The following is a 25,084-nucleotide window of genomic DNA, read 5'->3' as shown; positions in this document are numbered from 1 at the left end:
TCGCACTTCAGGCCTTCAGCTCAGCAGGAAGCTCTACAGACCAGGCTGGGTTTGTGACTATAAAGACTACAACAGTCTAAAATGAAAATCCAAAGTCCCTTCCCTTTGGCTCCATTCTTCACGGTCTCTTCCTCATGGTGACCAGTGTTCAGTTTCTTGGGTGCCCTGTTATATTCTTCACATGCATATGAGATTTATGATATAAATAGTTGTTATACAGCTCTGAAAGTTTAATCCTGTAGTTCTCATTGAAGGAATTTCTCCCACAGACATTTGCCTACGTGCCAGTGGAGCATATACATTGTTATTCTTTTTGGTATTGTTCTGTAGTGATCACAGATGGGAAATCTCCATTTAATAAACATCCATTCTATTGCCAGAAAAAAGAATGAGGACTATCCACATTTATAATAATTTTCATTATTAAGTGCAAAATATCTGGAGTATAATAACAGAATATACGGAAAGGCTCTTTTTGTGTAAGGTTCCATTTGTGTAAAAAAGGAGGAGAAATACATATATATCATATATATATATAGAAACCTCTGGAAGTTTGTACAAGAACCTGGTGAGAGCAGTTACTTCCTAATAGGGGAACTCAGGGGCTAAGGAGGCCAGAGTGGACAAAGCAGTTTTTCTGGCACCTTTTTGTGCCTTTAGGTTATGTTTTTCCTTTTACCAGGTTTTCATTATTTAAGTGTTTGAATAGCTGATGCATTTACATAGTTTGCAAGTTAAAAAAAATCAAATGTGGTCATCTTTTCAGATTTTGAAAGTTTGAGAAAATTTCTAATATAGACAGTTTATAGGAGTCTTCTGTTACAAAGTATCACATACCCACTAAATCTATGTATTTCAGTCTCAAGCCGCTCTTGACCTTAATGGGAATACTCCAGAAGCATCGCCTCTAAAATGAGCCAGTTGGTGATTTCCACTTTCATTTAACTTTCTCGTATTGTTATTAGCCAGTGCAGTTGCATGAGAAAAATGATTTCGAGGTGTGAACATTGAAAAAGAATGGGAAAAATTGTTCCTGTTTGTTGAAGCTCCCGTACACATGAACATATGTACGTAGAAACCCCAAAAACAGTAGTAACTGAAAAGCTACTGTATCCTGTAGGAGGATTTAGGACTAAAGTATAAAATTAATGAATAGAAACTAGTACAATAAGTCCTCACTTGATGTCATCAGTGGGTTTTGCAACTTTAAGCAAAATGAGGTATAACAAAACCAATTTACCATTGGCTAACTGATGTACACCTAAAACTAATATAACTAATATAATATTGTATACCAACTATTCTTAAATAAACAAATACCATAGGATAATTGATATAAATAAATAAGAGTTAGGTTGTTACAACATTGCATCAATGATATAACTAAACAACATTGAACTAAATGACATTGAGCTAAACAGTGTTACTGGAGGACCTGCTGTAGTTTTTGAACAAAAGCAAGTTGGAAGATAATAGTGGAAAAGATAGCAATAAAAGAGATCAGATTCTAGGAATGAGTTTAATAAGAACCTCCTAAAATGGGTTGGAAGGACAGTTAAAAGTGTCCCTGAGGGATTTGGAAGACAGCTGGGTGGAAAGCTCATCTGCCCTTTAAACATCTTACGTGTTCTACGATAAATACAAAGAAAACCCTGTCTAGTGTAGTGGATGCTTTTCCAGCTAGTTGTAATGGTTGGCTGAGTTCATGGTCAGTGTGATGGGAAGCTCTGACTTCTCTGACCCTTACCCCCAGACAAAGGCCTTCATCCACCACGAGCTGCTGGCCTACCTGTACTCGTCAGCAGACCAGAGCAGCCTCATGGAGGAGTCAGCCGACCAGGCCCAGCGTCGTGATGATATGCTGCGCATGTACCATGCACTTAAGGAGGCACTCAACATCATTGGGGACATCAGCACCAGCACCGTGTCCACGCCCGTGCCCCCACCTGTTGATGACACCTGGCTCCAGAACACCAGCAGCCACAGGTCCGAGAGGCCTGGTCACCCACGTGTTGCAGAGGCTGCTGCCTACAGGCTCCCAGCTCCCCCTGTGTGTCTATCAGGGTCCAACCCAGGAGACACAGTACTCAGGGCTAGTCACAGTGGGAGCAAAGGGACTGGGAGAGAGAAGGGTTAAAGTCCTGCCTGTCTCCTGGTGTCTTCTATTGCTTCAGCCTAAATGGAAGCCAGAGAGGCCTGGGCAATGCCAGCCATGGGAGTCGACCTCCTGGGGCACAGAGCACAGCCTAGAATGGCAGGTGGGGGAAGATGTGGAGGAGCAAACAGAGGGCATAACCAGCTCATGCCCTCCCCTCTGACTGCTCCAGAGCTGTTGGACAGAAGTGAAACCCTGGCGTGGACAATTCAGAGCATCAGGCAGGGACACCTAACCAGTGGAAGGGTAGGCACGTGGTGGAAGGAGTGAGGGCACGTCAGGGGTGTCTCAGAAGTTGTCAGCCCCACTGAGGCGACAGGGGGCCATGGACTTACTCAGGGAGAGAACACAGCATCCGGCCTGGGGAGTAGTGGGTGCTCGGGCCCAGTGGGGAGTCTGTGGGACACCTGAGGTGGGGGCCTTGTGGTCTCCGGAGGCATTTGGACTTGATATGGAAGGCAAGGCTGGGCTCCGGTAGGATCTTCAGCTGGAGGGTGGATTGATCGGAGGAGGCACAGAGGTAAGGTCTGAGAGCACATTGCCTGTGGGAGTGAGGTTAGAAGAAAGCAGGAGCCCTTGGTGGCCAAGGACAGGTTTTGGGTGGGAGGACAGCCATCTCCAAGCCTATCTGGAGGATGGGTGGAGGATCCCAGTGCATTGCCCTGGCTTTGCCCAGGACAAGGTGCTCATCCCTATCTCCCTGGTGCCACCCCATCTCAGGCTTCTGCAGCCACACTGGCATGGCCAGTGCTCCTGCCTGCTGTCTCCAGCTCACACCCTCTCCTTCCTTCACAGCCCCACTCCGCAGCGCCGACCCATGTCCAGTGTGCACCCGCCAGGCCGGCCCCCAGCAGTAAGGGGCCCCACCCCTGGGCCTCCCCTGATGCCCGTGCCGGTGGGGGCAGCAGCCTCCTTCTCAGCGCCCCCCATCCCATCCCGGCCCGGACCCCAGAGCATGTTTGCCAATAATGACCCCTTCTCGGCCCCGCCTCAGATCCCATCTCGGCCCGTTCGGATTCCACCTGGCATCCCCCCTGGAGTGCCCAGGTAAGGCTAACCTTCCCCTCCCCCCCACCACCTGCCATCTAGAGCCACCGGCCTGTGCCCCGCAGGGAGTTGAGTCACCAGCATCTCCATTTGACTGGTGGGGAAACTGAGGTCCGGAGAGGCCAAGTCACTTGCCCAAAGTCATGGAGTAGTAGAGTTGGGTGACTTGGGCTCCAGGCCTGTCCTCCACCTGAACAGATAGGCTTATCATACAGCTTCGAACCTCTCACATGGGAACTCTTCTGTTTTTTGGGCTTTTGCTTCCTTAACTGAAGACACCACATGTCTGTTATGACACAGTTCTGCCCTGCCTCTCCCAACCCTGCAGGCCAGGCTCTCCCCACTTATCCCGTGAGGAACCTGAGGTCCAGGGAGGGTGGGGGACTTGCCCGGGGTCACAGAGCAAATAAAATCATTGGGGTACCAATGCCTGAGTTTGGGAAGCTCCTTGCTGGCATGCTGGCAGCCTTGAGAGCATCTAGCAGAGGGCAAGCACCCTGGGGAGGGGTGGTGAGGCCTGGGTCCTTATTGTTGCCCTGCTTCTGGCCTCACTACCATCTCCCCCACCCTGTCTTTATTCTCTTTGCAGCAGAAGACCCCCGGCTGCGCCCAGCCGGCCTACCATTATTCGTCCAGCCGAGCCGTCCCTGCTCGACTAGGCTATGGGGGGGGGGGGGATGTTCTCGGGGGTCCTTGTGCACCCTCGGTGCAGAAGCTTCAGTGGTTTGGGCCCCTCCACATCCCTGACCCTCCCATTCCTGTGCCATGACCAGGCTCCCTGGCTTTCCTAACCCTGGCCCAATCTGGGGCTGGCCTGGCCTCCATCCCTAGCTGGACACAGCACTGAATGAAGGGGCCATGGAGCCCTGGGGCAGGGTAACCAGGGTGTTGCACTTGGGGGATGGGGCCTCAAGTAGCAGACGGAACTGCACCCTGAGCACCATCTTGAATAAGGGATCCCAGCTTGGGACGGGAGGGACTCACCCAGGGGCTTCTCTGGACTAGAAAGCCTAAGTAGACCAGGCCTTCTGGAAGCTGGGCACCAAAGGCACCTATGCCCAGTCCATGCTGGGGTGCAGGAGTGTGTCCTATTCTCAGCAGTGGGAACATCCAGTAGCAAGCCAGGCCCAGCGGGCCCAGCACTGCCTGCCATGCCCGAGTTGTATATATTCCTTCCTCGGCCGTATTAACCACATGGCCCAGCCTTGGCTGCCGGAGGTGCCTTTGCCAGGTCCAGAACCTCAGCTCTGCTGGCCTCACTGTCTTTCTCCTCCTGAGGCCCCCTCCTCCTGCTGGGTCTCCAGGGTGGCTTGGGCTCAGGGCTGAGTGGGTGGGAAGGCTGTGGGGGCCTTTCGGCTCCCGCCCAGGCCTCCCCCAGAGGGTGGGTCCCCGGTGGCCGCTCTCTGAGCAGATCTTGCTTGCTCCTCGCTCAGTTTGACCACTGTAAGTGCCTGCACTCTGTATCCTATTAATAAACTAAAATAAAGGGAAGAAGCTTCTGGTGGCTGCTGTTGTGGGCCTTTTGTGTTGGTGTTCAGGCTGAGGACGTGGGCTGCTATCTTCTTCCAGGAGGCCTCTGAAGAGGAACCCACCCTTCCCAACATATGCTCCCCCACACCTCACTCATGGGGAGGTTTCACTTCTGGAGGAATCCATGCTATACAGAGAGCTTTTGCTTTCCTTAACACCTCAGGAGTGGGAGCAAATATTCTCTGCCACCCTCCCAAGTACACACACACACACACACACACACACACACAGGCCTGAGGCAGGCATTGGAATCACTGAAGAGAGAGGGACTCACGGCCCTCTATCCCAAGTTGTGCAGTGGGCAGCCCCCTCTCAGCACCAGGCCTTCTGGCCCCGCAGGGGACACAGTTAAACTTTGCTTTCTGATTTTTCTCATGCCCAGGCGACCACCTCCATCGGCTCCCGCCAGACCCTTCTTCTGAGCTTCGTGGGAGACCCCTCCCGCCTGCCTGGCTGCCCCCTTAGGGGCAGGTCTGTCCCAGCTGGTGTCCCTGAGCCCCAATCACCAGGCTCTGTGATTTTCTGACCATAATTTATTGGCTCCAGTCCCCAGGCAGACCGGTTGCCCTTTGTTCTGTGAAGCTCCTGTGCAGGCTTTGGCTGGGCCACCCTGCAGCCCTGTCTGGGGCCCCTGCAGAGAGATCGGGAAGGGCAGGTGGTCTTACAGGCCCCTCTCCTGAAATTCCATTACCCCTGCTGGGCTGAGGAACCAGGCCCCTTCCTATCAATAAAGTGACTCTCCTGGAAAGAACACTGCAGCCTTGTCTCCTTCCCAGCCCCTGGCATGAGCAGGCTGCCATAGCAGCAACAACAGGCCTCAGGTGGAGCAAAGTGAGGAAGGAAGGACCCTGAGGAGCAAGCCCCTTCCACCATGACCTGGCTTCTGGGCCAGTAGGGAAGGAGAGGGGAAGTTTGCTTCCTGGGCCCCATCCCACACTAGGCAGTGCTGGTACAGCTGAAAGCCTCAGGCTAAGGCACATTTATAGTAGGGGTCAGAGGCAGGGCCAGAAAACCCCAGGGTTGCATTCAAATGCTGCAGTGCCCCCCATGCATAATTTCCAGGAAAGTGGGTACAACCACTGAGCCACCCCTTCTGGGTGCCCAGACCTTCAAGCCAGCCAGTGTTCCCAGCCCGGAAGAGAGGACACGTATAAGGGCCATACCTCAGGCCCAGACAGCACAACCTCCCCTCCTGCAGGAAACTACTTTGGGGAAGGGACCCCTGTCTCACATGCATGTGCCCTGCTGCCACTCCTTTTCCCTGTTCTTCCGTCAGAGGCAAGGGCTACGTAGGCACGGGGCGCTTGTCCTGGAAGAAGCGCTTAAGTGTGCAGACCTGTAGCACAGCCACAAGCAGCAGCACACCCACATTCACAGCTGACCAGAAATTGACCCGCTCCAGGTTTCCCTCCTGCAGGTTGCGGTCGCGTGCCTCAAATGCTCGCAGTAGTGTCAGCGTCTGGATGCTGCGCTCCAGCCGGATCCTCATCGTCTCAATAGACTCCTGTGGTGCACGGGAAGGGGCAAAGTCAGGCCTCCGTCCTTAGGGGAGCAAACACTGAGAAAACTAGGGAAATGGGGTGAGAATCCACGTTGCTGGGGGAGAGAGAGCTGAGAACCAAACTCTGACTAGGCTGCCTGCCTGAGTCTAAATCCTCATTCTGCCACTCGTTAGCTGTGTGACCATGAACAAGTTAATTAACCTCTCTAGGTCTCAAGGCCCTCAGAATTGCTGTGAGACCTGAATGCTTAAATAAGTGTAAAGAAAGCTGTTACTAGTAGTTAATAGCACAGTTGCTGAAGCGAGACTGCCTGGGTTTGAATATTGGCCCTACCAGTTGCTAGCTGTGTGGCTTTAGGACAGTTACTTAGCCATTCTGTGCCTCACTACAATTGGGGATAATTAGAGCACACTACCTATTTCATAGGGTGGTTATGGAGGTTTGCTCAGTTATTTAAGCCTTACAAACAGTTTACACTAGAAATGTGCTAATTTGAACTGAGCTGCTGTTTAATAAAGTTGGGAGCACCTGCTACTAGGGGAAGCTGGGTGAGGGCAAAGAGGACCCCAGCCGAGGTGGGAGGGCAGGGGCACACTGCTGTCCAATGCCAGAGATCTGAGAAGAGTGGCCCCAGCTCAGCCTAGGCACACCTTGATGTCCTCCATCTTGACATCCAGCATCTCCTCAGGCTCTACGGCCTCTGCCCAGCCTTCAACCTCCTCATCGTCCTGCAGGCTGTCAAAGATGAGTTCGAAGAACACCAGCTTCTCAGAAATTGTGCTGAAGGAGTTGTCAAAGCACAGCTTGTAGTCCCCAGCCTCCGTGGGCTCCACCCTGGACAGACAGACATGACCCTGAATGGCCCACCAGCCCAACTTTGAGAACAGACAGGGAGGTAACCCAAGGCCGCTGGGGATGGGTAGGGCTGTAACCCAACCCCAGCAAGCAGCAGGACTTAACTCACGTGTGCACCCCGTCTGCCTTGCGAGACTCACTGACCAGCAGCACGCCCTGAGGGCTCTCCAGACTGAAATCTACATCCAGCCCAGCACCTCCGATCACCTGGGGGGCAGGTAAGAGCGGGTAGAGGAGTAGGGGGTAGACCAAGGACACATGTCAGAGAATGCCAGGGCTGGACCACCCTCACAAAGCCATACAGACCACCAGGCGCCTACCTGAGCGCTGACGCCTACACCTGCAACCTGCTCTTCCTCCCCCCCCACGCACACCCGTCGTCCTTCGGGTCGCGCCCCTGGACTTGGCTCCGCTCCAACTGATATGACAGCTTTGGCATCGGCGTTCATCTGGTCAGTACCCCCATCAGAGTCCTTGATCAACAATTACCTGGCCACACCCCTCATTGGCCACGCCCCAATTGAGACGACTGGGTACAGCCCCAGCCTGGAGAAATCCTCATGATGGCCACACCCTTTCTCCTAGCGCATCCCGGTCACGCCCACCATCGACTTCAATCCTACACAACGCTTAGGCCACGCATACTCGCAAGGGTCCGACACTAAAGTTCCCTCTTCCCGATGGCTCCACCCTTCGGCTGTCTGACTCTAGCCCCGCCTGCCATTACTCTCACCCCTCCCGCTCCCTGCGCTGTCCCCGCCCCGCATCACCCTCTCCCAGGCTCCTCCCCCTATCTTTAACGCAAGCCTCGCCAGAGGGGCTTGGCCACGCCCTCTCCCCTGCCTACGCTTGCTACGCGGCCCAGGTTCCTTTACCTGGTACTCGGTCTCGAGGCTTGCGTTGGCCGGCGCGGACTGGTAGAAACACTGTTTCCTCCCGGCAGGCAGCAGGAACGTGAACTCGCCGTCCTGGATCGGTGGGGGTCCTGCCCCTCCCACCCCCACTGACGGCAGTAGTAGCCACAGTGCCCAGGCGAGGGCCGCGCTGGCCGCCATCATCCGGGTCACCCTCCGGTCTGCTAACGGGTCGCGGCTCCTTTAAAGGCTAGCCCTGCCCCCTCTGCTACGCGGCGGAGCTCATTGGCAGCCGCTTCTGCCCGTTGTCGGAAACCGGCGGGAGTGCAGGAACCCCCTGAGAGTTGCCCTAATGAATCCCTGATGCACCCGAAAAAAGTTCAGCCTTTTAGGGTCGTTTTTCTGAAAGGCTTTTAATTCTAGTCTCAATTGCTGGTGAAGGAAAATGATAAAAATAAGTACCATGATGGTGCATTCTTCTCAGGCAAACGTTAAGACAACTAAGATGGAGGCTGCCGGGTCCTAAAGCGCAGCCTGCGGTTTTCCCAGAGTACGCTGCGCGTGTTGACCGTTTGGTGATCCAGTCTGGGTGGAGTCGGGCCAAAATATAGGCGGACGTGTCCTTGCTTGAGACCCTTAGGGCCCACGTATAGAAAGATTCACATTGATCGCGGCGGAGACCTTTGCGTATTAACGAGGTCATCGTGTTGCCCCTGGGCTGTGAGCCCTCATTCCCTTTGCGCCTTAGAACCATTACTTTGTCAGTGTCCTTAATCTGTAAGTTGGGAACGATGAGAATTGAGTAAAGTGAGGCCCGTTGCATAGATTCAGTTTTCCTGGCATAGGGTCAGTAGAGAGGCATGGCCCCACCCGGTAGCCCAAGGGTCTCAAACTCAGGGGCCAGCAAATTAGCAGAGTGATAAAAGTGGCCCAGGATAAGAAAAACGGCAGCCCAGGTGCTTAAGAGTCAGCAGAGAAAAAGTGAAGAGAGTTGGGGCTAGGAGCCAGGTTGCCTAGTTCAAAGCATGCCCTACCCTTAAGGCAGTCACACTGCTGGGCCTTACCTCATTAGGCTGTTGTAAAGATTAAATGAGATAATGCTCGTTCAGTGATTGGCACATTATAGGCCTTCAGTAAATAGCTGTTATATTCCAGGTTTATCATCCAACCACTTACTCTTTTCCTCGGTCTGGCTTAGAGGATTTGGAGGCGACCTCTTTCTGGGAAGCAGATAAACAAGTCATTGGAGAAATGAACTCTGTGTGGCGATTCTATCTAAACATGAAAAATGTTTAGATAGAACCTTTGAGTCTTTAAAGATAGGCCTGGGAGAGATTGGCACATGGTAACAATTGCTTTTCAAATACAGCTGATGTCTTTCAGTTCCTTCCTGTATTTGGAGAACCTGGGGAAGTAACACCACTTTGTTTATCTACAGTCATGTTTAGTATTCTGCTTCACTCCAAGTTTTTCTATCATTCAGACTCTGCTTGGACATTTCAAAGTAAGTGTGGAGAATGGGTGATTTTTTGAAGTGTTCTTAACGAAGCAAAATTCACTTTACATAAAGGTAACCATTTTAATGAGAATAATTCAGTGACATTTAATATATTCACAGTATTGTGCATTTTCACTACTGCTGCCTACTTATAAAACATTTTCATCAGCCTGAGAGGAAACCATGTATCCATTAAACAGTTATTGCTCATTCCCCCACTCATGCCAGCTTCTGGCAACTGCCAACCTGCCTCTATGGATTTACTGATTCTGGGTGTTTCTAATAAGTGGAATATGTAACCATTCCTGTCTGGCTAATTTCACTTAGCATAATGTTTTGAAGGTTCATCATCATAGCATATGTTGGTATTTCTTTTTTTGGCCAAATGATATTCCATTATATGGATATATCACCATTTGTTTATCTAGTCCTCTGTTGAGGAACATTTGGGCTATTTCTACATTTTGGCTATTGTAGATAATGTTGCTATGAACATGTGCGTATGTATAGTTGTTTGAGTAGCTGCTTTCCGGTTCTTAGGGTATATACCTAGGAGTGGAATTTTTGCGTCATGTGGTAATTCTGCGTTTAACTTTTTTGGGGAACTGCCAAACTATTCCACAATGGCTGCACTGTTTTACATTCACACCAACCATGTATGAAGGTTCCAGTTTCTCCACATCCTCATCAACACTGGTTATTTATTATTATTATTATTTCATTTTTTAGGCGAGGCAACCCTTGGTTGACCTCACAGATTGCAAGGACCTTGTCAGCTTACAATTTCTTATTTTTTTATTTTTTATGCCAACAGCATCTGGTCTTCCTAGGTGGTCTCCCATCCAAGTACTAACCAGGCCCAATCCTGCTTAGCTTCTGAGATCAGATGGAATTGGGCTTGTTTAGGGTAGCATGGACATAGACAACACTGGTCATTTTCTATTTTAATTTTATTATAGCCATTCTAATGGGTGTAAAGTGAAATCTCATTGTGCTTTTCATTTGCATTTCCCTAGTGATGCTGAGCATCTTGTTTGGCCGTTTGTATATCTTTGGAGAAATGTCTAGTTAAGTTTTTTGCTCATTTTAAAATCAGGTTGTTATAAGAGTTAACTATATATTGTGGAGAGAAGAGGAAGAAAAAGAAACAGTGGAAAACCTTTCCCACTCTGCAAATCTATGAAGCGTTCCTTCATCGCTTTGCCAGGGTTTTTCCAACTCTGCCTTAGTCTTTGCTTCCTGTTTGCGCTGAACCTAGAGATCAGCCAGAGATGAAAGCTTGTCTTCTCTGAGCATTTGTCCTGTCCTGGACATGCATGTTACTTTCTAAATTCTCCAGTATATATAGGTGCTTTTGAATGCTCTAATAACCCAAAACAACTCTCACTCCAGCTTTTCCTCCCAGCTCTTGGCATATCTATCATACTTCTCAGTTGTAATCTTTTGCCACAGGCAGCTGTGGGTCTTCCTTTGCCTTACAGTGTTTTCTAGGAGTGCATTCTGGAGTCAGTCCTTCAGGTAACCCTGAGATATGTCAGAACAGACAAACACAATACCATCAGATTTAGGGCTGCTGTGCTCTCTTAGGAACCATACTGGGGACACAGGCTGCTATGAAGACACAGGTCTTCAAGATCTGCCATGCTGGGGAAAGAGATGAGGGAAGGGCAGGGGAAACACCAGAAAGCTTTCCTGCCATGTTCGCCTTGCCTTTTTCCTCATTGAGCCTTTGCTTGGTTGGCATTAACCTTTTGCTCCTTTCCATAGTTCAGATAAAGTTGATTCTGTTTTTGCTTCATTTGCAATGTTTCTGGAGGGACGAGCCCTTGAAGCTACTGACTCCTCCATTTCCACTGACATCTGGGGCCTGATGGGTGATTCTTATTTCTCTTGATTAAACAAAAATTAAAACTTTTTCTCCTCCCCCATTTTCACCAAATATTTACCGAAGTTTGACCCTGTCAATAAAAAAATCCTGTCCATGTTCTTGTGGAGCTGTCATCTTAGTGTCACTCCAAGAGGATTTCAGGTAGTCATAGGTGCTAAGAAGTAAATGTCTTGTTATAGGTAGGGCAGCTCATTTAGCCTGGGTGGCATCAGAGAAGGCCTCCCTGAAGAGGTGACATTGGAACTCAGACTTGAAATAGTAGGGACAGGAGGAGGTGAACAGAGAATAGTGCCCTGAGGTCAGAAGGCACACAGAAGTTTCAAGAGGCAGACAGAAGGTAAAGAGGCAATGAGGGTCAGAGGAGTAATTTGAAAAGTAATTTGAAAAGCAGTCAGCATAGGCCACATCATTTAGGGTCCCTCTTCCCTTTGTAGTGTTGGCCTAGAATCTTAGCCTAGAGTTCTTACAACAATGGGGAGTTTGCAGACTGGCTTCTGGAGGTCAGGGATCCCCTGAGATTATAATCAAAAGATTCCAAGAGTGTGCTCTGGGCAGTCTTTGTATGTTCCCCACCGAAGTTGTTCTCCACTCTTCCCTGCACCACTCCAGGCCCTTGGAGGTTGATCTATACACCGACTCAACCTGGCAGGAGATTCAAGGCCTGGAGGAGAGGAAGGTTTAGATTTTTATCTGCTAGCTCCCACCTTGTTGATCTGTGTTTCTCTACTAAAGCCTGTGACTCCAGCACTCTCCCCAACAACTTCAGGTCTGGGCTAGTAACAGCTCCCAGATCCCCAGTAGTCACCATCCCTTTTCGATTTCCCTTCGCCCTGCCTGTGACTCCTCAGGGCAATAGCTGTGGTGCAGCTGACCAATACAGGCTTGTGTGGCTGTTTTTCTGAACTCAAAATTCCAGGTTACAGATTTTTATACCATATTAAATGCTCCTAGGATGAAGTCCTTACATACATCAAGGCCTTTCCTGTATATTTTTCCCTCTACCTAGTGTCCTTCCTCTGTCTCCTTCTAAGGCTTTTGGAGTCAGTTATCTGGAAGGAATCTCTCAACTTTCTCTCTTACACACACAGTATAGAGCCACAAAGGTAGACTGAATGAGTGTTTTTTTGGTTTCAGGTCAGATAATCAAGAGATATTTATGGTTCACCATGTGCCAAGCACTGTGGTGGGCATCGCAGGAGACAGCAAGGACCCCATTCCTGTGCTTCTGGAGGGAGATGACTGAATGAATTCAATAAATTCAAGCATGTTCTATGAACCACTTCTGCCTCATCTAATTGAGATTTACGAAATATTATATCAAACAACTGCACATAAAATACGAATCAGGATATGGTGGACCATTAAAAAATCAAATTTCAAAGGCTTGAAATTATATGGAGCATATTCTCTGACCACAAAGGTTAAATTAAAAACCATAACAGTAAGTTATCAAAAAGACCCAAATATTTATAAATTAAGCAACACACTTCTAAATAACCTATGGATCATAGAAAAAATTCACAAAAGAAAATATTTCTAATGATAATAATGGAGCACAATATATCAAAATGTGTGAGATATAAAGCAGTGCTTAGAGGGAAATGTATAGGTATAAATGCTTATATTAGAAGATACATTTTTAAGAAGCTAATAAGAGACATTTAGACACAAGATAAATAGAAAAAAGAAGGATAAGACCCAAAAACAAAGAAATAGAAGACAGAAAATAGAGAAAACAACAAAGTCAAAAGTTGGTACTTTGAAAAGGTTAATAAAACTGACTAACCCCTAGCAAGACTAATCAAGGAGAAAAAGAGAGAAAACAAATTGCCATCATCAGACATGAAAGAGAGGACATCACTACGGACTTTACAGACATTAAAAGGATAACAAGGGACTATGAACAGCTCTATACCAATCGGTTCAATAATGTAGATGAAATAGACAAATTCTTTGGAAATAACAAGCATGCTAATTGTAATAAAAGAAAATTACAAGGCACTATGAAAGAATTCAGCAAGGGGATTCCTCTAAGTCCAGAAGGATCTGGAAAGAGTTCCCAGAAGTAATATTTATGCAGATACCTGAAGGAGAAATGAGATTTGATCAGAGTGATAGAATCGTGTCCCAGGCAAGGGAGCTGGCACGTGCAAAGGCCCTGAGGTTGAAGTGTACTTCGCGTGCCCAAAGGGAAAAGTCTAATGACCCTTTTTGGTGTTTGATGACCACAGGCTTACATCCTTCCTGAGGGGTAACCAGGTGGACCTGCTTGATTTGAACTGAAACAGAGACCAAAGGAAACCTACTGGTCAGAGACCTGTAGAAGTTTCTAGGATGTAAATGGGAGACGATCTATCCTGAAATGTATAAAACTGCCTCAGTTCTGGAGCTTGTGTGTCACCTAGCTGGTGAAGCTCCTGAGGCTTTTCTTCCCTGTGGCTTTTCTTTGAGAGTACTCCCACCCCACTAGGCATTGGACTTCATATACCATGGGTTCTTTGAATCTTCTGTCTGCTCCTCTTAGCTCCACTCTCAGGGCTGAAAGATGAGGCTTCAAGGAAGGCCCATGTCTTGCCTGAGGTCACAGAGGTCAAGCCCTAACCACCATGCCCTACCACTCTGTGCCCAACATGTGTATCAGCTTTGGCACTGGTCAGGCTGCGGTGCGTCTGTGGTACAGGTTTCCCAAGCAGCTCACAGTCCTTACCCTTCCTCATACTCAGGAGTCTTCTCAGGGTTAGAAAAAAATAAACACCCCCAACCATCTTATCTGTTTGTCCCTTCGACCATGGCACAGAGAGATGCCAGGGTCTGATGTGCGCCCATGGAAGGGGTGGGGAGAAGAGAGAGTCCCTTTCAGCACCCGAATCTGTACGCAACTTCCTGCCAGTGAGGAAACACTTGACTCAAATTGGCCCAGCTTCTCCTTTCCCTTCTCTGGCCTCACAGGAGGGGTTGTGAGCCATGGGCCATGCTGGCCTCAGCCAGATTGCCTGGCCAAATGCAGGAGGAGTGATGCCCTGGACTGTCCTGCTCTTTGCAGCCGGTGAGCCTGACACCCCTGCACCATCCCCGCACTGCTTCACCCACTCCCCACACCCACACCCACACCCACCCACCTGGCCTGGCCTCTGTTCTGGGGCAGAAACCAGTGCAGGGTTGCCCTCTCTAGGTGCTGGAGGAGGCTGAGTCCTGACAGATTTGCCCCAGAGCCTTGGAAATGCCCCAGGAGAATGACTTTCTCTTATTGGGCTCCTCATTATTCTAAATCATGGGTATCAGAAATGTTATCTCACTGGAGACAGCAGTGCCCACGCCCCATGACTCAGCCTGCTTGGCCTCTGTAGCTCCCACCTCCAGGGCCAGGAAAGCAGATCTGCTGGGGGACAAGGGGAAGGCTTGTGTAGATCTCACCTGAGCTAGACACTCTGCTCAGGAGCTGGGGGCAGCTGCCCCTCCTGCACAAAACCAAACCCTGAAATTCATATTCCTCACTGCAGCCCAGGAAGAAAGATAGAATCCCCTCTGTCTTTCCTTTCTCCCGCTCTCCCCCTCTCTCATTCCCTCCAGCCACCCTGACCTCCTTGAATATCCAACTTAGCTTTTGTTCAAGCTGTCCGCTCTACCTGGAAGGCTTTCTTCAAGCTGTGTAACAACCGTTGCTATTATAATAACTCAAATGCAGAGACCCTTCATCATGTGCTAAACACTTGATTCCCTCAATATTGCGATGGGGTAGGGATGACTAGTCTCCAGTAGTACATAAAAACCAAGGCCCAGAGAGGGCGAGCCACTTACTCAAGGATACAGCCAAGTAGACCTCCACTCTAACCACCTTATTATAACCACTCGACCTCCCTTATTCTGCATTGCAGGCTCCATGGCGATCCAAGCACCGTCCATCCTACTGATGCCCCCATACCCCAGCAGCCGAGAGGCCCCCGTCTACATTGAATGCAAGGCCCCCAGGGGCTTCCCAGGGGCCAATTTCACACTGTACCAAGGGGAGCATGTGGTCCAGCTCCTGCAGGCCCCTGAAGACCAGCTCAGGGTCACCTTCAAATTGAGTGGTGGCAGCTGGGAGGCAGCAGGGAGGACATTCCACTGCCAGTATGGCGTGCTGGGCGAGCACAGACAACCTCAGCTCTCGGACCTCAGTGAGCCCGTGTACATCTCCTTCCCAGGTAAGGCCCTCCCATCAGCCCTCACTCTGGAAGCTGTCACAGAATGAACCAGGTTTCCAAGCTGCCAAGACTTATTCACTTTTCCTTATTTAATCCTCACAGTCACCTCATGCAACAGGTACAGCAATTCTCCTCATTTTGCAGATAAGGAAATCAAGACAGAGATAAAAGGACTTGTATAAGTTGCACGGCTAGCAAGCGACAGATCTGAGATTCGATCAGCCTCCAGAGTCCAGGCATTAAAACCCCATGCTCTGCTGTCCTCTCCTCTCCTGGCCACATAACATTTTTGAGCACTTGCTATACATGAGGCACTGCCCTTAGCAGTACAGGCTCAGCAGTAAATGAAACTGACAATATCCCTGCCCTCACAGCTGATGTTCCAAGGGGATGGAACAGACAAAAAAAACGAGGAGTCCAATGAATATTCAATCTGCCAGCAGGGGCACAGGTAATGTGCCAAGGATGAAATACAGTCTGGTGAAGGGTGTCATCTTAAATACATGGAGAGTGGCCAGGGAAGCTCTCTCTGAGGAGGTGATGCTTGAGCAAATTCCTGAAGGAAAAGGAGCCAGCTATGTGGGTATCTGGGGCAGGAGGGTTTAAGGAGGAAGGAATAGGCTGTGCAAAGGCCCTGAGGCCGGAGTGCAAGTGGTATGTTTGAGAAACATGGAGGCAAGAGGAAAGTGGGGCAAGACAAGGGCAGGAAGGTGGCAAAAAGGATCACGCAGGGCCTTGTGGCTATAGCAAGGACTCTGGCTTTTTGTCTGAGTGGGACAGAATTGGGAGAGAGCTGCTGTCTTTCTGTGGTCTTTCCAGGACAGGGGGTGGGTGTGGGCTCTGGATTAAGAGCAGGAGGGAGGGAGGAGCCTCCAGGTGGAGTCTCCAGGTGGAGCCTCTGCTTGACCATTAATCCAAACTTCCTAGCTGCAAAGAGAATTTTGTTGCCAGCAGAGGCTCACATGTTGTGGTGACAGAACAGTCTCTATGTCCTCCCTGGCCCCTAGTTCCACTATCAAAGGCTCCCTTCTTTCATCTTGGTTCTGTGGTCTCCGAGTGGGGGAGGTGACAACCCCCTTCTTACCCCAGATGAATGAATGAACAAGGGCTTACACTGTGAGGACACCAAGTGTGCATCTTTCCTTCCCCCTCCTGTCTTGGCTGGAGCTTTATGCTTCTAGGGATAACCTCTGTGTGGGTCTTGGGGTTCCTGGTGTGGCTGGGGGTAGATGTCCTCTGATCCCCTGGTAGGCAGGCTGAAGCCAGCCGGACTCTTCAGGCCACAAGTAACTGAAAATTTGACTCGAACTGGCTTCAACAACAAAAGAGGAATTGTTGGTTCACTGAACTGAAGTCAGTTCACAGCACTGACTTCAGGCATGGTTGGATCCAGGTGCCCAAAGGTGTCAGGAATCATTTGCCACCTCCCAATTCTGCTTTCTTCTGTGGCTTATTCTCAGACAAGCCTTGCCTGTCATGGTGGCAAAATTGTGCCCAACAGCTCTAGATGTATATCCTACCAATTTGGTAATACTGGCCAGAGTAGTAAACCTCTCTTTCCAGTGGCTTATCCAAAGTCCCAGAATTAGCTCTCATTTACTCAGCGTGGGTCACATGCCCATTCCTGAACCAATCACAATGGCCAGTGGGAGGGAATATGCTAAATGGCTAGACACAAAGTTTGCTGGGTTCCTAGGGTCCAGCTGCATCCAAGTCAGATAGTTCGGGGTTATGGGAGGTAGGCTGGCTCCCCCAAGATAACCTGGAGGAATGGTAGCTATCCTGCCTCCTTCCTATCACAACTCCATGACCTGTCTACTCTCTGTTTTCCTCTAGTGCCCACTTGGATCCTGGCATTATCCTTGAGCCTGTCTGGAGTCCTCCTCATTGCTGGGATGATGGCCATTGCCATGGTGATCAGGAAAGGTAATAGCAGGCAAAGAAATCATGATCCATGGGCTTTGGCGTGCCACCTCCAGCACATGTAAATGTGCTCCCAGTCATACCCATTTTTTAGGAGCATGGAGTTGGGAGGTTTTACTCCAAAACTTAGCAGCAAAGAACCTTCCAGAAGTATGATGATGGTGGTAGGCAGAGGAAAGCGATATATATATATATATATATATATATATATATATATTTATATAGTGGTAAAATATACATGACATAAAATTTACCCTTTTAATCCTTTTTAAGTGTTCAGCTCAGTGGCATTAAGCATATTCACATCGTTGTGCAGCCATGACCACCATCCATCTCTAGTACTCTGTCATCTTCCCAAACTGAAACTCTGTCTCCATTAAACACTAAACTCCCCATCCTCCTCCCCCAGCCCCGGATACCCACTGAAATGTATATTTAAAAAAATGTGTGTGTGTGTGTGTGTGTTTGCACCTTGTATGAAGTTTTTACCAACAGACATTACGCATGTACTTGGAGAAGATAAATATTTGCAGTAGCTCTTGGGAGAGAAGGCAAAGCTGGGTCACAAATGTCTGAGGGGGCTTTTGATTTCTTGGCTTTTAGAAATTTGCAGTCAGGATGCACCCAGGACCAAAATCTAACAAATGCTTATTTGTTTTTTCTGTCCCCAGTTAAAGTAAAACAATTGCAGGAGAAAAGGTGAGACCACGCCTGGAGGCCCTTAGAGGGTGGTTTGGGGGAAAAGAAATACTCAGTTACAGGGCAGGAGTTCCTGATAAGTGTTTGGTACACTAGGAGCTGGCCAGGTTCTAGGAACAGAAGGGCGGCTCCCTAGCTGGGTGGGAGCACTGCTCCAAACAGCACCCTCTGAAGGGCAGGCTGCTTAATAGAAACAGGTGCACGGGGCACTGCCCTAGGTAGGAGACTCTGCAGCTGGAACTCCTGTAAGCTCGTAGCAGCCCTGGAAGTGGGCACTGTAAATTGCCCCATTTTACAGATGAAGTGACAGGGACAGCACTCAGTCACACAGGGAGCAAATGGCTGTGGCTCCTGCACATGCTTTTACTGCCGGCTGCCAGAAATTGTCTAATCACTCTAGAAATCCACAGTGGGGGGAGGCGAGTGGCATCCCCTGGGGTCATGTGGTATCCAATCTGATGCCCTGGTACCTGGGCACCAGGATGTCCCAGCTGAGTCTGGCTTCGGTTTCTCCCCTCTGAGAGAGGAGTGGACACCCTACTGCCTAGTGGCGGAGAGGTCACAGTAGCCCTGGGATCTAATCCTGGCTTCATCTGGCTTGTGGGGTTCCTACAACAGAATTTTCATCTGAAAAGATTTAAGGAGGTTTCGAGGGTGGGTGAGGAGTGAAGGTCAAGTTGGGAGTCTGGAACAAGCCTCCTGCCTGAGATAAACGAGTCATCACTCTTTTCCAAACCCCTTTGCAGAGAGCGAGCTTCGTGCTGGGCCCAGATTGACTTCACCACCACAGGTCTGTGCCTCCTCCTCTCTCATGTTCCCTCCTCCCTCCCTGCCCCCCCTCCCCCAGCGGGGTCACTCCCTCAGAATGCTATCGGGCCTAACTGCTGACTGCTGAACCTCTTCTGGGGCTAATCATTTCTCTTAGGGTCAAAAACACACCCTTCTCCCTTTCTCACTCCCCTCCACCTCTAGGTTTCATCTTTCACCTTCTCTCCTTGCCTCCTCCTCAGGCCTTTAACACACTCTGCCCTTCGCCTAGAGTACTATTCTTTCTTCCAGTTTCAGTCTGAAAGTCACTTCCTCTGGGAAGCCATCCCTGACTCCCTAGACAGGGTCTGTGCTTTCTACTTAAATGCCCCTGGCAGGCACACTGTCATTTGTCATAGCCCTCAGTAGAAACACAGTCAAGTAATCGTTGCCTGTTGTGTATGTAATATTTGCCTCCACTGCTGGATGATCAGCTCCAGGGAGAATGGACTGTGTCTGTCTTGTCCACTGGAGCACCCCGGTGCTTTCACAGTGCAGGGCAGTGTCCTTAAATGGAGCCTCACTTGTGGTCCAAACGTGTCATTCTACTGGCTTTCACCGGGGAGCGAGGGTCAGCCAGTTCATGATGTGAGATGCTCAGGAGAGGTCCCAAACAAGAAAGTCTGTTCTGTATTTCCCTCACTCTCCCACATATTTGTTGAGCACCCACTACGTGTTGAGATCTGGGGTCTCTGTCAATGACCAAGACAGAAATGGTCTATGTCCACAAGCTTACACTCCAGCGGGAAAGCAGCCAATGGCCATCTGGACTTGTCTGGGGCTAGGTGGTGGTTCTCCCAAAGAAGTGATGTGTAAGCATGCAGGAGGCACTTTGGGGAGAGCTTAGGGTGGTACTCCAGAAAGCGGGACTTGAGATGAGGGACCCATTTTCTGGAGGGCTGCGAGAAGCTGGGCTAGGAACCGAAAAGGGACATGATGCAATTTTCTGTTGTAAATGGTTCACCCTACAGAATGGGCTGGAAGGGAGCAAAGAAGATGCTGGGAGATGGACCCATCCCTTTCCTCAAGGTTGACATTGGGCCGGTGGGCTTGGAGGAGGGCAGTGCGCAGGGAATTTAAACTGGTCCCAGTCCTAGTTTTCCTCTCTCTTTCTCTTTCAGATATGTCATACGATAACTCGCTGTTTGCCATTTCGACTGTAAGTCATTTCATTTCTTAGTCCCAGGTTTCTGCTGACTGTTCTAATCCTAGGGAGGTGGGGGTCTCTGAGCTTCGGGAGTCTGGGAAAATCCCAGAATCACTGAGCAGAGATTTGTTTGTGAGCTGAGAGTTGGCTCTGAGAGGTCCTAAGGGATTGGAGGTGGCCACATCCAGGATTTCATGTGGCAATGGGTTGGCCACACCCTGGAGGTACTTGCTTGCTGTCGGGTTCAGCACTGCCTTTGCATTCAGTCAGGCTAACCTCCAAGAATGGTGACAGAGGGGACTCAGGGCGACCCGGTATCTTTTGTGGGGTCATGGAACATTGTGATGATCCAATGCATTAAGTACATTTAAATCGTTATGCAACCATCACCACCATCCCTCTCCTGGTATAAACAAAAGTCTCCTTTTGTGTTCAGTTTCCAGGACTTTAGCTTAAAGTCCCAGTTGTGTGTTTCCCTTTTAGTGGGGAGGGTCTCACTGCACATACACCCCTTATCAAGGGGTATTGCACCCCCAGAGCACACACATCCGGGCTGGGATTTGATCCCAGATCTATAGGACTCTTCTGCATCTTGCATCTTGAAGTGGTCTTGGTCTTTGTACTTTATTACTTTATTTTTCTTTTTACTAAATTAGAGATATCTGAGCCATGGATACCATGGATCAAAAAAATGTTCAGCCATTCTTCTCTACACAGAGAGGGGTACAGGTCTGGGGTGCAGGTGTCCCCACTGGAGGTGGCCTTGGATGTCCTATTTGGACAAGTGGATGCTTCACGACTGCTATCAGGGCACCTGAGGCAGAGTTGGTCTGCTAGGGGCATCATGATGGGGAATGCAGGTAGGGTGGGAGAAAGATTAAATTGGTCAACACACCCTTCCTGGGTGTCTGGATAAGGACAAGACAAGGCAACCACTCCCTCAGAGCTTCTTAATCCTATGGCGGGAGATAGACCATGCCACATGGGCAAGGAGTGACCAAGAAGCTCACTTCTCACTTAGATAAGAGATCTAAAACATCTCAGAGAAGGGAGACAGGCAGGAAGATGGTAGCTGCAGAATATTGATCCTGGCTCCAGACACGTTCTTGTCACGGCCCACATAACTGGAGTGGAATAAGTGAGGAGTCGAGGGGGCCCCCTGCCTAGAACTTTGACTTTACCCAAGTGAGGTGGAAGCCAAGGAGGATTCAGAGCAGAGGAGGGACGTAACCTAGTCAGGTGCTCACAGGCGCCCTCTGGTGGTTGCACGGAGATAAACTGTACTGGTCCAAGTACGTGAAATGGTTTAGTCCAGCGTGTTGGCAGCAGAGATGCAAGAAGCAAACAGATGCAGGTCAGGTAGATTCAGCGGATAGGAAACACCGTGCTGATTTTGGATTGGAGAAGAAAGAGGCATGGAGGAATCCTGGGGAGGGGCAGACTTCGGGGGACAAGGGACCGACCACTTGACAGGGTGATGCCCAAGAGAAGATGGAGACACGAGTCTGGATTTTCGGAGAAAAGAGCAGGGAAATTTAAGTTTAAATGGTCTCCTGTCACTGGTATGCAGATGGTGGCAAGGAGGGAGCTTGGCGCTGGGCTGTTCAACCCTCTGAGGTCTCTGCTCAGAAAGCAAATCCTGTGTTGTTAAGAAAAAGCCAGTAGGCAGGGCAAGTTCTAAAACTTTCGGTGAGAAGCCACAAGGCTCAAGGCACCAGCCTGGTGATGTTTCCTTTTTAAAAAAGCTATTTAAAATGAAGCAATGGGAAACAGAAAAACAACTTATTTTTCAGTATATTAGTCTTGGTGACTATATCTGTATCAATCTATATATGTATTTTTTAATTAAAAAAATTTCGAATATGAAATACACCTATATGTCAAATTATATATACACAGTAGTATTTTCTTCTATCATTTAACCCTCCTCCATACATTGGTCTCCCTCTCTACACACATAAAAGTAACCACTGTTAGAAGCTTCTTGCAAAATACAAGTAAAGGTGAAAATAGCAAATCTGTACATTAGCCCTTTTCAATTACAAACGGTAGCATGCTATCCACACTGCTGTGCATGGTACTTCTTTTCCTTAACAGTAAATTCTAGTGATCTTTTCTAGTTTTTTTTTTTTAATCGTGGTAAAACACGTAACAAAATGTACCATTGTAACCATTTTTAGGTGTAGTATTAAGTACATTCAAGTTGTTATGCAACCATCACCACCATTTATCTCCAGGCTTTGTCTTGGAAAATTGAAACTCTGTGCCATATAATATACTAACTCCTCAGTCTTCCCTCCCCCCAGCCCCTGGCAGCCACCAAGCTACTTTCTGTCTCTGTAGTTTTGCCTTTTCCAGACATTTTATATAGAAATGACACCATATAATGTTCATCCTTTTGTGTCTGGTTTACTTCACTTAGCAAAATATCTTCAAGATTCATTCGTGTTGTAACATGTGTCAGAATTTCCTTCCTTTTAAAGGCAGAATAATATTTCGTTGTATGTATACTCCACATTTTGTTTATCCAGGCACTCATAGATGGACATTTGGGTTGCTTCCACCTTTTGTTGGCTATCGTGAATAATGCAAATGATGGTGCTATGAACATGGGTGTGCAAGCATCTATTCAAATCCTTGCCTTCAATTCTAGTTTCTTTTTGAAGTGTTAGAAAGCTGTGCTGTTGGCTGAAATGAAAATGAAGCAGCTGTCAGGTCTCCAGCTTGTACTGTGTTACTCTACTAAGGGTCTGATATTTACTTTGTAACGCCCTATGAGATGTGGCTTTTTTTTTTTTTTTAACAAACAAGAAGACTGAAGCTGTCTATGGGCCTTAGTAGGGTCACTCAGCTAGAGGAAAGCAGGACCTGGAGTGGCTTCAATTTTAGCAAGCTCATCTCTTCGTGACTGACATTTGGGGCAGGAGCCTTCAAGGTAGAGGAGAATGTATACCTTTGAGGAAGGTTTTGAGGGAGCCCAAAACTGGAGGGAAGGAGATAATAGTAATAACTTTGTTCACTTAAACATTTAGCACTTATAATAGGCCAGATACTTTAACCATTTAATAACTTTATGCTTCACAGCAACCCCAGGAGGGGGTTACTAGCATTCTCCCCATTGTGCTAAAGGTGAAACTGAGCCACAGAGGTGTTAATTAAGTCACTCTACTGAGGTCACACCATGAGGAAGTGCTAGAGTTGGGATTTGAACCCAGGTCCCCAGTTCAGCAGAGAGGAAGGCAAGAGGACAGAAGGCAGATCAGTGTCCTGAAACTATGGGGATTTGTGTCTGTGGGGTGACCTGATGGACTGGGGAGTCTCAGGCTCAGAATGTGGGGAAATACGAGACCCTAAAAGCCCAAATCATCCAGTTCTATTTTTCTTCCATGGACAAAGAAAATGACCTCAGAAGGAGATGCAGCCACCCTGGATGCTCGTTCAGGCTCCATTGCGACCTCTGACAACTCCCAGCCCCGGAAGAGGCCTACCTCCACATCATCCTCACCTGAACCCCCTGAATTCAGCACCTTCCGGGCCTGCCAGTGAGGCTGAGGATTCAACCCCACACCCGTTTGTATACTCTGCCCTCCATTCAGCCTTCTCATGTGAACTGGTCAGGCTGTAGGGTCCCAAGGTCCCTCCAGCTACTCTGGGTTTTTCCAGCGGCTGCTTTCTAATGGAACTGAACAGAGACGAAAGGACACCTGGGCTTGGGACCTTCCTCACAGAGGACCAGGAGTGGGAGAGGGAGTGCAGGTTCAGAGGCTGGACAGAAAGGCTTTCTTCGGATTCTTAACTTCTCAGATCATCAGGGAAGATGTTAGCGTCCCTTCAGGACCCCAGCTGGGCCGCAAGATGTCTGAGCTCTCTGCACACCCTTCTTGTCTCCTCCTCCCTTGCCACACCTGACTTGGCTGATCAACTGGGTTTTTGGAGCGCAGGGTACCTTGGGGTATGTTGTGTGTCTGCCTTGCTATCATGCCCAAGTTATTAATTATAGCACATGTTGAGCTGTTTCCCAAGGCCTCTATGGAATGTAATCCTTCAAGCCTTGGACTTCTGGGGTCCAATCGCTGGATGCCTAGTGGGTTGGAGCAGTACCCCTCAACTGCAGGTGGAAGGGTGGTGTGTGGGTAGGCCTATGGGAGTGCTCGGAGGGTACAGTGCCACGTGTGAAGTCTCTGCATTGGCGAGTACAGGAGATGGAATGATGGAGTCTGAGGGCAGAGGGACACTGGGGAGAATTAGTCAATGAGGAGGTACAGGGAAGGGTGGGAGCAGGGGAAGATGGGACGTACTGCAAACTTCTTTGGCTCCCCCAAAACTGTAACTGTTTTTCCAGCCGGGCGAGCTGGGGGTGGTGGGTGGGGAGCCACAGGCTGGGGGCGTGTCCCAGCCCCTGGCCCCGCCCCTTAGCCCTGGTCTTCCTAGGAGCCCAAAGCCTTACAAAGCGAGGCCCAGTGGGAGGGAGCAGGACCGGCATAAGGGCGGGGCCCCGTCCCAGTTGGACTCCGCCCCTCTCCGTGCCGCCTCACAAAGCGGGGCAGGGCCAGGGGGAGGAGCCCAGTCTCAGGGGCGTGTCGGAGCTATTGGGCGTCTGACCTGTCCCCGCCGTTCCCGGGGTAGGGGGGCCACCTCCCAAAGCGCGGCCAATTGCCCGGGACGGGACCCGAGGCGTGTCCGCACTGCCAAGCACCGCCCCTCGGCGCGCTTCCGCCCCGCTGTTCCCGGGCTGGCCGCGTACCGCCTTACAAAGCGCGGAGGTTCCAGGCGCGCAGGGCTAGGGGCGGGGCTCAGGCCGAGGGGCGTGTCTGTATGGCCGAGCACCGCCCCCTACGCACGCTCCTGCTCGCGCAGTTCCTAGGCCGCGGAGCTACCTCACAAAGCGGCGACCGTTCACGCGGGGCGGGACGGGGCGGGGCGGGGCGGGGCGGGGCGGGGTCGGCCCGGTCTCCGGGTCAGCTCCCTTTTTACGCCCAGGGCCGCCGGCAGGCG

At 49.6% G+C, this 25,084-nt stretch overlaps 3 protein-coding genes and 1 long non-coding RNA gene across 13 annotated transcripts in view; 3 read left to right on the top strand and 1 right to left on the bottom strand.

The window, feature by feature from the left end:
• The window catches only part of DNM2 (dynamin 2), an 83,413-nt gene extending 77,930 nt beyond the window's left edge, over window positions 1–5,483 (top strand). For 3 of the 9 annotated variants that reach the window (XM_016153474.2, XM_016153470.2, XM_016153473.2), the window contains 3 exons: window positions 1,754–1,986; window positions 2,951–3,202; window positions 3,792–3,861. In XM_016153474.2, coding sequence (XP_016008960.1) covers window positions 1,754–1,986; window positions 2,951–3,202; window positions 3,792–3,861 — 555 coding nt within the window. Of the gene's footprint in view, window positions 1–1,753; window positions 1,987–2,950; window positions 3,203–3,791; window positions 4,708–5,114 lie in introns of those variants that run through there. The other 6 variants (XM_016153468.2, XM_016153477.2, XM_016153476.2 and 3 more) reach the window with 5 other exon arrangements.
• Window positions 5,251–8,186, bottom strand: TMED1 (transmembrane p24 trafficking protein 1). Of its 2 annotated transcripts, XR_001597952.2 has the most exons (5): window positions 7,965–8,186; window positions 7,199–7,296; window positions 6,885–7,068; window positions 5,964–6,236; window positions 5,251–5,363 (listed from the first exon to the last, which is right to left on the bottom strand). XR_001597952.2 is itself a non-coding variant. In XM_016153625.2 (4 exons), the coding sequence occupies exons 1-4, from the start codon at window positions 8,145–8,147 to the stop codon at window positions 6,018–6,020; spliced, it is 684 nt and encodes a 227-aa protein (XP_016009111.1). In that variant the 5' UTR covers window positions 8,148–8,185; the 3' UTR covers window positions 5,251–6,017. The 2 variants fall into 2 exon arrangements, 1 of the variants encoding a protein (XP_016009111.1); XM_016153625.2 differs by having other exon boundaries at window positions 5,251–6,236; window positions 7,965–8,185.
• An 88-nt stretch (window positions 8,187–8,274) lies between these two features.
• On the top strand, window positions 8,275–12,608 carry LOC118612447. The gene is made up of 2 exons (XR_004954914.1): window positions 8,275–9,447; window positions 12,464–12,608. It is a non-coding gene; the product is annotated as an uncharacterized LOC118612447 (long non-coding RNA).
• Window positions 12,609–14,224: 1,616 nt separating this feature from the next.
• CUNH19orf38 (chromosome unknown C19orf38 homolog) lies at window positions 14,225–24,418 on the top strand. Its single transcript, XM_016153624.2, has 7 exons — window positions 14,225–14,375; window positions 15,205–15,513; window positions 17,350–17,439; window positions 18,108–18,135; window positions 18,882–18,925; window positions 20,064–20,101; window positions 23,486–24,418. The coding sequence occupies exons 1-7, from the start codon at window positions 14,294–14,296 to the stop codon at window positions 23,633–23,635; spliced, it is 741 nt and encodes a 246-aa protein (XP_016009110.1). The 5' UTR covers window positions 14,225–14,293; the 3' UTR covers window positions 23,636–24,418.
• The last annotated feature ends 666 nt before the right edge of the window (window positions 24,419–25,084 follow it).

Source organism: Rousettus aegyptiacus, unplaced genomic scaffold, assembly GCF_014176215.1.
Source record: "Rousettus aegyptiacus isolate mRouAeg1 unplaced genomic scaffold, mRouAeg1.p scaffold_m13_p_16, whole genome shotgun sequence".
NCBI lineage: Eukaryota > Metazoa > Chordata > Mammalia > Chiroptera > Pteropodidae > Rousettus > Rousettus aegyptiacus.
Note: the sequence above shows the minus strand (reverse complement) of the source record. Positions and strands in the feature narration are given on the sequence as shown.

Bases quoted from the DNA above. Each gene is read 5' to 3' on its own strand.
- CUNH19orf38 (XM_016153624.2), top strand. From the start codon at position 14,294: ATGGGCCATGCTGGCCTCAGCCAGATTGCCTGGCCAAATGCAGGAGGA. The intron at 15,514-17,349 runs GTAAGGCCCTCC...GTTTTCCTCTAG, and splicing joins CGTGTACATCTCCTTCCCAG to TGCCCACTTGGATCCTGGCA. The intron at 18,926-20,063 runs GTCTGTGCCTCC...TTTCTCTTTCAG, and splicing joins GATTGACTTCACCACCACAG to ATATGTCATACGATAACTCG.
- TMED1 (XM_016153625.2), bottom strand. From the start codon at position 8,147: ATGATGGCGGCCAGCGCGGCCCTCGCCTGGGCACTGTGGCTACTACTG. The intron at 7,297-7,964 runs GTAAAGGAACCT...CCTGCCCCCCAG, and splicing joins GCCTCGAGACCGAGTACCAG to GTGATCGGAGGTGCTGGGCT. The intron at 6,237-6,884 runs GTGTGCCTAGGC...CGTGCACCACAG, and splicing joins TCAAGATGGAGGACATCAAG to GAGTCTATTGAGACGATGAG.